General features: G+C 45.1%; 1 protein-coding gene across 4 annotated transcripts in view; it reads left to right on the top strand.

Moving 5' to 3' along the window:
• CGNL1 (cingulin like 1) overlaps positions 1 to 14,335 on the top strand; it is a 162,073-nt gene that overhangs the window by 139,305 nt on the left and 8,433 nt on the right. For all 4 annotated transcript variants that reach the window (XM_077128019.1, XM_077128023.1, XM_077128020.1 and 1 more), the window contains 2 exons: positions 2,742 to 2,903; positions 5,832 to 5,921. In XM_077128019.1, the coding sequence (XP_076984134.1) occupies positions 2,742 to 2,903; positions 5,832 to 5,921 (252 nt within the window). The remainder of the gene's footprint in view (positions 1 to 2,741; positions 2,904 to 5,831; positions 5,922 to 14,335) is intronic.

Genomic DNA, 14,335 nt, shown 5'->3' on the forward strand with positions numbered 1-14,335 from the left:
TCAGAGGCATGTTCCTCGGAGAAGCTGTTTCCATTTGCAGGGCAGAAATGGACACTTTGTCATTCTGAAGGGAAATTACAGTGAGATAACACCCTTGATTGAGCTGCTGAAGGCACGGAGTTGTTTTAAACAAGTTAACAAGCCACAGTTGCTCTGGGTCCTTGAAAAACTCAAACTTAACTCCATTCACTGCCCTCCCTCTCCTCAGTTAGAAGTGCTTAGTAAAAAAAGGGACAGGGGCTGCAGCCGCAGTTCTTGTCTTCTTTGCTTTGAAAGAAATACACATAGACATTTACCTATTTTGCCTGTGATGTGGAGCTAGAAAAGATATTTGGTTTTGTTTTTTTTGGCTACAATATCCATTTTAATTTATTAATTCTTGCAATGAATTCAGCGAAGGTGCAGAAAATTCTGCACTGACCTTAGGGAGCTAGTGAGGAGCTCAGGCTGACTGTCACAGAGTGACCACGTAGGAAGTGGCAAGAGGTGAGGCTTCAGAATAACCTTGTGCTCTTAGATCATAAAAGGCCTGGAATGCAAAGGATTTTAAACCCTTTTCCATTAGCAGTGGAGAGGCATTGACCGAAAAGTTTTGATGAATAGAAATCTTTCGAGAAGTAAAACCTAGAGTTTGCTGTGGTTCGTTTTATTTTCTAAGTCCCATTTTGCAAAGGGTGATTTTTAACTACTTAAAAGTTGCAAAAAGTAGGTTCGAAAGTTATCTGATTCAGGACAAGTTGTTCTGAGGCATATGGCACTTACTCTCTTCTGCCTGTCTTTATCGAGTTCTTTTAGTGTGAGGCAGCTCTTGCTAGGTGTCAGGAAGGACACACTGCGTAATGGTTGGACAAATAGACGTCCTGGGCATTGAGACACCATATTGGGTTTTGGAAGGGATACCAAGAAAGAAATGTGGGCTGGTACATTTGCCTGTTGGTCTTTCTGATTCTCAAATCCATTTTCTTTTTAAAATATTTGTATTGATAAGTCTTCACACACATACATTTCATACATGGTGTACAATCAGTGGCTCACAATATCATCACATAGTTGTATATTCATCACCATGATCATTTTTAGAGCATTTGCATCACTCTAGAAAAAGAAATAAAAAGAAAAAACTCATATGCCCCATACCCCTTACCCTTCCTTCTCATTGATCACTAGTATTTCCATCTACCCAGTTTATTTTGCCCTTTGTCCTCCCTATTATTTATTTACTATCCATGTTTTTTAACTCATTTGTTCACACCCTGGATAAAAGGAGCAGCAGACGCAAGGTTTTCACAATCTCACAGTCACATTGTGAAAGCTATATTGTTATACAATCATCTTTAAGCATCAGGCTCCCTGAACACAGCTCAACAGTCAAACCCATTTTCTTTATGAGCATTATCTCATTTGACTTTTTTCTATAGCAGCTCTTTGAGGTAGGTTTTTGAATTGTCTCAGTACTGCTTATGAGGAAACTGAGGCAGAGAGATTATTGCTCTGGAGAATGACGCACGCTCTTTATCCAAACAGTGTCCCGTCATCCCTTTTCCATGGGATGATTTTCACTCTGTGCTTTGATTAACTCACATTTATCACCAAAAAAAACAGGCGAGGATCTTTAGATATCTCTTCTTCCTGGCCATGCTGCTCTTATAGAGATGTCATCAGGCATTCTGTCAGCCTGCCTCCAAGAGAAGAAGGTACTTCCTCAAGCTTTCCCACTAGTCTTTCCTAAATTAGCCATCTCTGGGTCTCCCCCAGCTTTTCTGTGACACCCTCCCCCAAAGGGAGGTATTTGTAGTGGCATTTACCACTCCCTTCCCTGTGCTCCGTGAAGTGGGTAAACCCCTGTGCATTCCATTCCCTAGACTGTGCTTTCACCTGTAACCCTGTACCATCTCCAGGAGCTCAGGAGGTTGGGAACAAAACACACATTTAGGGCTCCACTGACTCAGTCCTCACAGATGTTTAAGGAATGCCTATGTGCGCCTGAAGTGGCTGGCTCCTCTGGGAGAGTCCCCTGTGACTCCAAGTCTTTTGTCTGGCACACTTTCTTCAAAACTGCTAGTTCAGTGCCACCTTGTGGAAGAAAAAGCCACATTGTAAAATTATGAGCACGGATTATTGTCTCCTACAGAGCAATGCTTTTCACTTAATTTGCATGTTTTTATATGTTATTTTATTTTGCCGCTTCAGGTTACTTTGGGATCATTAACTGAAATTCCCTCCTCTCCTATTTTTAAATTGCTTTTTAGATAATGCTGATACAGAGGTGGGTAATAAATTATACCCTGGGAAGCACTTCAGTGTTTTCAAGTGCTTTTGACCTTGACCCATAGTAAGAAATACATCTTACACTGCAACCCAGCAAAACATACATACATACATGCATGCATGCAACTGTATGAATATATAATAGTTCCATAAAAAAACGTTTGCTTGTACTCTAGTCTGATGCATTTTTTCTGTTCCATTTAAATAAAACATGTCAGACAATATATTCAGCTGAATTCATAGCCCAATGGGTTGCTCCCTGTAGTTGGCAAATGCTGATCTAGTCCAACCCCCTCATTGTACAGAGGGGACCTGAGGCCCAGCGGGGGCCAGGCCTTGCCCAAGGGCTGCTGATCTCCAGCCAGGTGGGGGTCCACTTGGTCTTCTTTTCTCGGGGCCAGCCTGGACACTGTCTCTGGGCATCTCTGCCCCGATGCACCTTGGAGAACCGCCCCTCTGCCCCCTCCTTCCAGATGCGCTTGATGGAGGAAGAGTTACGGGACTATCAGCGAGACCAGGATGAAGCGCTCACCAAAAGGCAGCTTCTGGAGCAGACGTTGAAGGACCTGGAGTATGAGCTGGAGACCAAGAGTCGCCTGAAGGATGAGCGCGGCAGGCTGCTCAAGCAGATGGAGGTGTGTGAGCCGGGCGGGACAGGCAGGGGCTTCGGAGCACAAGTCGGGGCGTGAGGGAAGCAGCCTCTGTTCATACCTCAGCCTTTGGGAAGTCTTCAGATTTTATTCTCTCAGACAGCCGGAGGGTGGTAGTGTCCTTTCTTAATTGGGGGGAAGAAGCTGGTAGTTTATAGAGTCATAGGGCAGCAGGACCAGAAGGCGTGATAGAAATAGTTTAATCTGATGACCTCATTTTCTTAAGGATGAGGCAGGACTGAGTGGCTTGAACCCAAACTGCCCAACTCTCAGGACAGTCCGTGCTCCTTTGCTACACCATATACTCAGTTCTTATCTCCTGTTTGTGGCCTATTTTTTCTTATAGATTATCCAGCTTTGCCAAAGCTAGCAGCATACTGTGGCTCAGTTTATTTTGATTTTTTTTCTGAGTACAGGTATTTTTTTTTCTTTTTTGTGAAAAATAACATATATACCAAAAAAAAAAAGCAATAAATTTCAAAGCACATCGCATCATTTTTAAAAAATTTTATTTAATTAAATTTTTTTTTTTTTTTTTTTTTGGCATGAGCGGGTACTAGGAATTGAACCCGGGTTCTGGCGTGACAGGCGAGAACTCTGCCTCTGAGCCACCCTCGCACGGCCGGCGTCGGTTTATGTTTGTATACACAGTTCACAGTCCAAGATGGTCTGTCTTAAACTGCTCACCAGTGGAGTCACCAGAAGGAGTGATCTGTCCCCAAGGTGAAACCACAACAGATCAGAACGATGTTAGTGGACTAATAGAATCTAAAGATAAACAGTCCACTGAAGATGACAGGATGAACCTTAAATCAGTCCGCTTGAACTTTGAAAAAGAATGCTGCCCAAGAATAAAACCAACTCCAAACTAGAAACATCCACACACATTAAATGGAATTGAGAGAGAGAGACCTAAAAAATAAGCCTCAGACCCAACGGAGAAGTTTAAATTGTCAAGGTTTTGATAAAAGACAAACAGTGCTCAAGGCCAGGGAGAGATGGCTTGAATTTGAAATCAGTGGAATTCCTGGTTCTGTTTTGCAAATAAATAGAAATAACTTTTTAAGACCTCCGGGGAATTTAGTAACAATTTATATCTGGGGAGTGAATGTTTCCACCGTTACAGATTTTATTAGGTGTCCCCCTTTTAGAGGCTAGAATAATCTGTTTACAGTTTCATTATGTATTTGCAGGATTGCCATGTATTTTTCTAATGTCCTTGTTCTGATCTCTTTAGGGAAGGGAATTTTAAGGCAAGATAAGTCCAACCCAGTTAGCTAGAAACTGATTAGTCCAGGGCCCAAACAACCTGATTAAAAGCAAGCTGCCACCTCTTCAGGCCATGGAGTTAAGAATCCCTGGTGCAGTAACCCCCGGCCTGGGTCCCACCTAAAAGCTCCTGTAGTGGATTTTAGGCAGGAGGAGAGTCCTAAAGGTTAGGCTGTCAGGACATCTCCTTCTAGAATACTCAGAAGAAAAATAGCATCTGCTTTTTTCTGACTTATGGTCAGAAGCAGTGGCATAGCTAAGCTCCGTTTGCCCCTGTGCAATATTTTAGGCATTTCTCCATCATTTCCAAAAACGAGTGACTCTAAAAACCCCCCCACTGTGAAGCACCCCTGAGAGCTGGCAGTTCTGTCTTGCTACTGTCTTGTCTATTCCTTCCCTAGTACTTAAAGTTAATTCTCAGGACTCCACCCGCTGACCTGCAGATGGACAGTGTCTGTAATCTCACACACTCAGGTGGCTGCTGTAGGTGCCGCAGCACTTATTGGACCTTAGTGATTTCTGACTATTGCCTTGGAGAAGTTAGGAGTCGCTGAACAAATAGGAGCGCCTCTGCAGGGCCTCGTTCTCTGTACCTAGTTGATCTTTGGGACTTGCGACTCCTGGGAGAGAGTTTTAGCCCTTTCTTATAGTTTTCTATAAGAAATGTAATCACTCACATGAGCTCTGTAAATTATATTTTTGGTGCTTATAGAGGCATCCCCATAGCTTGTCAGTCAACGTGGGCGATTGCAGAGACAGTAGTTATATACAAATGCTGCAGTACCCATGTTGAAAAACTCCCAGTGCTGATTGCTTTGTAGTGTTTGTGGCTCTGAGTTACCCCAGACGTGTGCCAGAGGGATGGTGACTACAGAGGAGAAACAACTCAAGCACAAACCCCACAAGCCAGCAGTTCTGGTGAAGTGGTTTGTGTTAGAGACCTCTTTCTTGACACACAAAGCTCCTTTGAAATGCATATTCCTTAATACTGAATGATGTTAAATTAGGAGCCAGCAAAGAAGACACAAATTATTCTTCTGTGATGAATGGCTTAGCAAACTTGGCTGGTACTGTCTTTATGTTAATGTGAGGCAGGTTTGGGGATGCATAATGCAAAGTGTACAGCTTTCCCTGGAAGGAAGGGGCAGGTGCAAAAAGCTTTTACTCCTGCAACATTCTTGGAAACCCTGAGCGAGGGGGAGGTAAAACATTTTCCTGAGCATGAAGCATTTAGAGAAATGTGTCTTAGATGATATCTCAGTCCGCACTGTCTTTGTCTTTTCATAGGTAACAGGCTTAGGTAGATCTGCTTTAAAATATTACTCTATGGGGCAGGGGAAAGACTTGAAGGAAACAAGCTAAAATACCCTTAATGTTTGTATTAAGGTTTGGGGCAATATTTTTTCTTTTTTGCATTTTATAAATTTTCTACAATATACATTACTATATTTTATATTACAAAAGGAATAAAATGTATTGTTTTAAAAATATCTGCTTTGGGTAGTACAAGAAAGACACGGCCTCTTCCAAACTCCAGTAATCTGCAGCTCTCTTTTGCCCTTGGAATTTTCCTTCCACAGGACATTTCTTGTTCCTAATCCACGTAAGTGCAAGTTAAGTAGGCTGTTTGTGACTTTTTCTTAGGACAAGGTGTCTCAGCTGGAAATGGAACTGGAAGAAGAAAGAAACAACTCGGATTTACTGTCTGAGAGGATCACTCGGAGCAGGGAACAGGTACTGTTAGGCAAGCAATGAATTTTCCTGCCTGAAAAAGGAGTGTGAGAGACTACTCTGAGGAGGCGGCGGGGAGGGGAGGGGGGCGCGCTCCAACCGTATGGGAAACGATAGACAACTGAGACCTCTTCACCTTAATAAGCCACTAAGAAGGAGACGTAATAAATAACAGAGAGCATAACGTAGAAGTTTTCAGGGCAGTTATGGATAACAGTCTATTAGCTGTAATAGGCAAAATGCTTTTAGACCCGAGGCTCTAAGAATCATTCGTTAGATAGGCAATTGTGTGCAATCTGGTAGCTAGCACTATTTAGCTGCAATGGAAAGTAAATTATAGGATACAGTCTCTTCCTTTGAGAACTTTACAAGCTAATTAGCAATACATACACCTATGAAACATTTACAAAACAGTAATGATACCTTCCCAGTGAATGCTTTTTTGTAGTTTTGAAAGGAGTTTCACTCACATTTAACCATTGCAACAACACAGTGAGGCAGTCAGGACAGTTCTCATGGTTCTTATATTTGTAGGTGATAGAACTAATTTCCCAAATTCTGTTCTGTGTCATCCCAAGGTTTTGGGATTTTGTTTCCACTGTATAATTAAGAAAAGGTTCAGAGGTTCTGTGTACTTGGGATGGTGCTGGAGTGCCCATGACCCGAAAGCTGCAGTGGAAGTAACTGGTTTGCACACCCGGTCCTCTGAAGGGAATTAATTTGCATTCACTAATCTCAGCTCTTCATTTACCTGATGTCTGTGGGTAAGCTTTCAATGATGGGACTTACTTTTTTTTTTTTTTAACATGGCAGGCACCAGGAAACGAACCCGGGTCCTCTGGCATGGCAGGCAAGAATGAGCCACCGTGGCCCAGGACTTACTTTTTAAGACAGCTTACTCTGTTGTGTGCCTGTGCCTGAAAATGGTCCTGGAGGAACTGTGCGTGGACAGTTCACCTCTTTCCATAGCCACCGCTCTTCTCTAGACTAGAACAGTGGTCTTGTCGCGCTCCTTGGCCTTAAATAATTGAGGCATGTCTAGCTTTTGACATTGTCTTAATTAAAAAAATGGAAACAAAACCCAACAGCCTTGGGATGCTGCTGTGTGCTGTTTAGTAAATTATTTGTGTAAGGGTATACAATTAAAAATCTGAGATTTAACTAATTTGGACAAAATCTTCCCAATCTAAAGGAGCATTTCCCTGTGGTCTCTCTCTGCTCATTCACATGCACCACCTTTCTGCAGCCGACAGGTTCTTTGCAAACGAATAAGATATGCATTAAGGAAATTCCAACCTAAAGCTCCATTCTCTCTCTCTCTGCTAAGCTCTGCTTCTGGGTGCATGTCCCAGGATTGTGCTAATAGCTTTCTCTGGAAGGATGGCACCTGTTCGCTCCGAGCCGCAGAAGTTGAGAGAACAGTTTTCCTGAAAACCAAAAGTTTGCACGGAGAGCCCAGCCTTGATATTTTGGGCCCTAATAGGTTCTTTCTAAGGCTTGCATTTTTCAAGTTCTCTCGCTGGTATAAAAGCCAGTTTGTTATGCGTTCCTGCCGGTTTGGCTAAGTGGCCAAATTAACAAAGGGCATTTCAGGATCTGTTAAGCATTCATGATGACCCAAGAAGTGACCGTGAGTTTGTTTAGCTAATACTTCTTGTGAATTACACAAGGAAGAACGGTGGGAAAGTATGTGATGCTTTCAATAGCCAGGCAGTTAAAACAGACTCCCAGTCCTCTTTTTTTAAACCAAAAGCAAAACACAGAAAAATTGAACCAGAACATGTTGCCTGTCTTGACTCAACTTATGGCCCGACACTGAGAGAACACTTAGCACCTGGGTGTAGACAGATGAGCCCTGATTGTGAGGCCGTTTCAATGATTCTGAAGCCATTTCAATGCACGTGAGTTAGTCTCCAGGGCTGGTGCCAGCTACTTTCTTGCCAGAATCAGAGTAAGAAATGGGGAACTTCCAAACCTAAGACCCCTAGTCCTCTCCCCACTCAAATGCTAACCTTATGACTTAACAAGAGATGTCTCTTTTAGAAGTAGAAATAGGTCCTGTTATTTCTAACCCAATTCATAGCATCAACCCTAGACTCTCATGACAAATTGCTACTAGGTACTAAAAAGAGAAGGTGTGGGAAATGCGATTTTTTGGATCTTGCTTTTTTTTAAAATTAAAAAGAGTGAAACCGATTTATGGCTGAATTCTCTCACAAGCTCTTCTTCTGAATTTTCGTTTTCTCCAAACATCTTCCATTCTTTTTCCTAAAATCTTTGTGATAGGACTTAGATGAAAAGGCCAGGAAAAGCTTTTTCCAGCAATGTTAGCAAATGACAAGCCCCTGCCATGGAATCTCAGATCTGGTGAAGAACCTCAGTTCATCTCCCCAGAATTCTCAAATAATGAAGAAGAGATTCGAGGCCCAGAGTCCCTGGGTGAGGTGGCCAGACTCACAGCCAGCTCATTGCAGAATTGCCTTTAGGTCTCTTGACTTATGAGAACAATTACTCCTAAGACTCCTGACTCGGTTAACCACACTTACAACAATGGCTAATATGTAGCATATGGTAACACCACGAAGTGATACAAAATGGTCCCAGTTTGTTGGAGGATAAGGGTGATGCCTAAAAACGGATAACAATATAAAGCAGCAGATACTTAATGCCAAGTGAAGATTCAGGCAGCAGATGACAGAAAGACCATCAAGCAAAGGTGATCCTGGAAAAGTTGCTAGAGGAAGGTGAGCCTAAAGCCAGGTTTGAAGAAAGAGTAAGATTTAGACATAGTAAAAGGAGCGAAGTGGAATTCTAGATACAATGAACAGTGTGAACAGGTGGTAAGATGGGAGTATATACAGCATTTCAGGAAACAATGAATGCGCTAGTAGGGCTTGATCAGGTTTCTGGTTTCCATTAGAGAATAATAGAAAGGAAGTTTAGAGAGGCAGGTTGAAGGTGTTGAATGGATCCTATTCTGAAGGCAATGGGGAGCCATCTAAAGTTGTTGAGCAGAACAGTGAAGCATGCTCATTGTTACAGAAGATTAATCAGGCAGGGGGATATAGGAAGTGTTGGAAGGGGTGATTATTGGAGGAGGGATACTGGGAGATAGATCCCAATGGGTTGTTTGCAGTGAGAGAGGACAGGAAACGCATTTGCTAACATCAAACATTCCTTCCTTTCCAGGCCTCTGATTCTTCTTTCTTTATCCATTCATACATTTGACACTTAAATACTGGCCGCGTTATTTATAAGTTCCCAGCCTTTCTTACTTTTCTTTTCTGTACATGTCCAGGCATTGTTACTCAGACTGATGGATTCAAGGAATCCTGATTTTGAGAGAAAAGTTTTTCAAACTTTTAGAGGCATGGATTTTATTTTCAGATCTGGCTAATACACACGAGAAGGGATGGCTTTGGATTTGCTAAAATGGTTTGTTCTTTTCTAAGCCAGAGGTGCAGAATACTTGTTTTCTCACCCAAATATAGTTTCACTTTATACAGAAGTGTTTTTGATTGGCGTGCATGTTGAAGGAACATTCCATTCAGTGGTGGGTATTTTACTGCTTCGGGTCAGTTTAAATCCAGAGAAATCCTTTTTGCTTTCCTTTCTCCAAACTCCGTGTTTCCATTTACAGTTGCCACCCCTACTGCGGGAGAATCCTGAGTGTGGGGCTGTGGGCCACGTGCCTTACATGCATTTTCTCTCTGCTTTCAACACAACCCTCCGATGTCTTCCCTCATCTTACAGGACTCAAGAATTTAGGTGACTGCCTCGGTCACAGCTTTGAAAATGTGGAGCCACAATTTGACTCCCAAGCCTGCTTCCTGCACCTGTCTCCATCATGCATGAGGCGGTGTGAGGCTCGTAAAGGCCCCCAAAATGCATGTGGGCCTCTACTCCCAAGCTGAAAATGTCCTGGCATCTCTTAATAAGGATTTAAGTTCAGCTGATGTTTTCCTGACTTTCCCTTTGAGTACAGGATTCAGAGGGCAAAAGCGAGGCCCAACTTGGTGTATTTTAAATGTTTCCAACAGGCCGATATTCTGGCTCCCTGGGCATTGCTGGGAAGCCGCTCCTAGCTGACTGCATACAGCTCACAGAGCTGGGCCTAAGAGGAGGGCGTTCTCTCGGCCACAGAGGCCATGATGACCCAGCCCAGTGGAAAGATCATCCATGCAGCCTGGGCAGCCACACACAGTTGTGTTTCAGGTGGCTTCGCAGTCTTCAGGGCGGCTGATGGGCGCTACCTTGTTGCCTTGGCAAGAGCATAATAAATCCCAGTGGATAAAGTTACTGGCTCCTGCAGGCGCTTTCAGTGAACTGCTCTCCAGTAGCTGGCTCACCCTGCCTCCCCACCCCACCCCCCCAGTACCTGGAGGGTGCAGCCAGTAAATGCAACTGGAAATAAGTCTCTTGTGCAATCAGTGAGTGAAGGATCAAAGTGGGCTTTTTTATTATTAATATAATAATTCTTAATAGAATAATTATTGATATAATAACTAATATAATAATATTTATTATTAAAGTGATCTTGGTCTTAAAATTTCTTCTTCTTTTATCACCTGCTTAAAAACCCATTGTGTAGAATTGGTTAATAATAGTGTTTCTTTCTTGCAATTGAGTATCATTTTTAATACCAGCCAGGCATGTAAGCTTGCCAGCCCCTTTCCAACCCAATGATCAATACAGATGATGGGGTTAAATATTGTTATTAGCAATTGTAAGTATCTCTGGCTTTTCATTAACTCAAAAGGCAACTGCTGCTCATTCTGAGAGCTGGCTCAGTTCACCCGTGCCTCTGACATAAAACCCACTGGAATCTGATCCTGCCCCCACCCCCCCATCACAATGCTCCGGGTTTAGCATTCTTTAAATCCAGCTGTGATAAACTGTTGCCTTCAGCTCCTGTTCTGTTTTTAATTTGACTGGAAAGTTTTTGTTTGGCCTATTTAATACAGTTGAAGGGTAAACAGCACATAAAGCACTACACTAATATAAAGAACCGTTTTCCTAGCCTAAGGTCAGTTCCTGGGCCAGAGGAAGTGGCTGCCCAAGCAGTGCCAGGGGGCACAGTGGTTGTGGTGGTGGTTTTGTTTGTTTGTATAGCCAGTGTGAGCTCAGGGTGAGAAGAATCTGATTTGGAATATTCCCAGGTCGTCGGACCCAGACCTAGGGATAACCGTATTTAGAAGCACGGCTACCATCAGCTACACCTGAAAGCCCCTGGGGTACCGGGAAGCCATCCTTCTGGCCAGGTAGTGTTTTCTCTCTCCACGTGCTGGCACTCCTTTGGAATTTAGTGTCAGTCAAGGGCCATCCTTTTTGGAGAATTGAGACGTCACCATTTGCCTGGGAGCTCGCCAAGCAGGTTTGGACCGGCAGAGACCCTTGGGGAAGCTGCTTTCCTGAGTGATCCTCTGCGTGGGGAGGGCCATTTTCTGGTGGGGGGCCACATTTTCCAACAGGGGCGCCAGCGAGGGAGAGATTGGCCTTGGCTGCTGCGTTAAGTTTCAGGGCTTTTTCCTTGCACCCCCAGGCCACGCTACTGCTGGCAATCCTTGACTCCCTCCTTGGTGCTTTCTCTGCCTCACTCCATTGTAGACACTTTTTTTTCTTTTGGGCTCCTAAGTCTCTGCTATACCTTCTCCCGCCTCATAGGGTTTTCTCTTCCTTGGGAGAACTGGGTCCTGCAGGTTTGTCTGAGAGATATCAGAGAGGGACAGAGGAGAGTGTGATTTTCGATCAGAAAATCTGGGTTAGAATCCCAAAGCTGCTTCCAGGCGCATTCCTGAGCCTCTCACCTGGAAAACCAGGGTTGCCACACCTGCCTCAGAGTTCCCTGCAGGACGAATAGGCTCCACCACAGACACTCAGTGCCTCTGGGTGCTCTGGATTATTGGTATTTCCCTGTCCTTCCTTAGCCCCGGAGCAGAGCTGCAGGGGTCACTGCCTGCCCCACTAAAACCAGGTGCCCTGGAGCTGCAGTGAGGTCCCTGCCGCTGCTGTGCTGGCCTTTGGTGCTTTTCCACCTCACGCCACTAGGCAACTAAACTTCTAAATTTCTCTCTTCAAGCTTCCAGTGCTTGCTTATCCCCTCACTTTTTGGGAACGTCGTCTTCCTTCTCTGTCTTCCATTCTTCCCTCCCCTGAGCTACGGGAGCCTGCCTCCACCGCACCCTTCCTAATTCTCACTCTTCTCACGTCCTTTCCCCTATGCTGCAGACCCCGGGGCTGGGGCTTGGATCCCATCCCTCCCCTCGCTGAGGCTTCCCTGCCATGCTTCCTTCTTGCTAACCATCCCCTGGAACTCTTCCCTCCTTGTGGCTGCTAATGGGCGCAGCCCATCTCTCCTGCAGAGACCTTCTGTGACATCTCCAACCCTCTGGTGACAGGTGCTGGTCCCCACTCCTGCTGGCACTCTAAAGGAGGGCCCTCTGTCCCCTGTCCCCACCGCACCACCTCCAGTGCCTTCCTCAAGCTCTGCCACCAGGTACCCTCACCCCAAGCCTGACCAGGCAGATTTCTTCTGGCTGAGCCCAGTGACGTTTTCCCCAGCCATCCTTCTGATGACCATCCTTCCCTCCCTCAGTCTCCTTTCCTGGCTTTTGTAACTGGTCCTGGTTTTCTCCCAACCTCCCCTCAGAGGGGAGGGATTCCCAACCCTCTGCCTTCTGTCTTCATTCATTTCTCCTTGGTGAGTTCATCTGTCTCCTGGCTTCAACTCGCATCACCTGGCTTCCATGCCCATATCTGTGGCATCTCCTGGAGGCTCGGGACAGCTGAGAATGTTAGTCGTCCCCATGCCATTGAGCTGCGGGGAGGATTGCAGGAGATGAAACCATAACAATGCCCAGGGCAGAATAACCAGCAGCGCCGAATGCTGCGTGAATGTGGTGGAAAGGGGACGTTTAGAGGCGCGTTTGTCACCAGAAGGAAAGCTGGAGGTTAAAGAATGGGACTGTATAACACAGTGAACCCTGGGGTGGACGAGGTCTGTGATTCACTGTACAAATATAAAAAAAGTTCTTTCATGAACTAGAGCAAATGTACGACACTGTTCCATGGAGTTAACAGTAGAGGGGTATATGGGAAAGGTGTACCTATTGCAGATTATGGACTATAATTAACAGTAATATTTTCATATTCTTTCATAATGGTAACCAATGTCCCACACCAATACTATAGGCTAGTAACAGAGGGATAAGGGGTGTGGGAAGATTTTCTTTTTCCTTTTTATTTCTTTTCTGAAGTAACAAAAATGCTCTAAAATTGATTCATGAGGTTGTGTGCCCAACTGTGTGCTGATACTGGGAACCAGTGAGTGATTGTGTACTTTGGATGGTTTGTATGGTGTGGGGCTAGAGCTCAATAAAATTGCTTTAAAAGAAATTGCTCAGAACTGACGTCCGTGGGTACGGTGCGGCTGCTCTGTCATCACTCTATTTTCACAGGCTCTCCACCTGATCTCAGCCTGTCCCCTCGGCTCCCCAGCATGTCACACTCAGTCCTTCTGAATGCCCTGCAATGCTTACAACACTCTCCTCCTCTCTCTTACTTCCCGGCCTCTCTGACTGGTGGCTCCTGAGTTTGGAATGCTTCCTCTCCTACCCTGTCCCCTTCTCCTGGCTAACTCTGGTCTCTCAGCTGGGGGTCAGCTTAGCGTCCCTTTTCTCTGGGGGGCTTTCCCTGACCCTCCAAGTCTGCGCTGTAACCACTGCCGTGTGCCCGGCCACTGTGCATAGTCTTTTCCCATCTCAGTCGTGCCACCCACCCGGCCCTGAGGGCAGGTGCTGTGTTGGTCTTTTCGTCTCAGTGACCAGCAGAGAGACAATATATTGTTTGAATGAATGAATGAACCCACACTCACTACTCTGAGTGCCCCCCCCGCCAGCTCGCGAGTGTGTGCGGTCACCAATACACACTCATTCTTCCCTTGGCAGAGCAGGTCTTTTCTGGGGACAGTCCTACAGACTTGGAGAGATGGGGGGCTGTTTTAGCCTAAGGATGGAGGCAAGGGCCTTTGGCTTCCTTAGAAGGAGTCTCTCACAGCTCCCCGAGGGGTAGAGGAGACCCCAGGTATGCTTTCACCGTGTCACAAGCTAGCTCCAAGGGCCTAGAGGCAGCATCCTTCCGCCCTTGTTTGAGAAGCCAGGAGACTGCATCCCAGAGGCCAGAGGGCCAAGGTCACATGCAAATTAAAGGCAGAGTCATGGAGAATTGATTTCACTGCTTTTTCTCTATGCAGTTCTCCCCCATCTCCTTAAAAGTTCACCTGTGTCCTGAGTGAAGTCTTCTCTGTATCCAGGGGGTGAACCGGACCATTTTCCCCAGGAAGCATGAGTGCTCTGACTTCCATGGAGGAAGTATCCTCCGCTGGTTTAGAAGCCACATGCAGAGCGGGCTGTGAGCCT

This window comes from Tamandua tetradactyla, chromosome 14 (genome assembly GCF_023851605.1).
Source record: "Tamandua tetradactyla isolate mTamTet1 chromosome 14, mTamTet1.pri, whole genome shotgun sequence".
Taxonomy (NCBI): domain Eukaryota; kingdom Metazoa; phylum Chordata; class Mammalia; order Pilosa; family Myrmecophagidae; genus Tamandua; species Tamandua tetradactyla.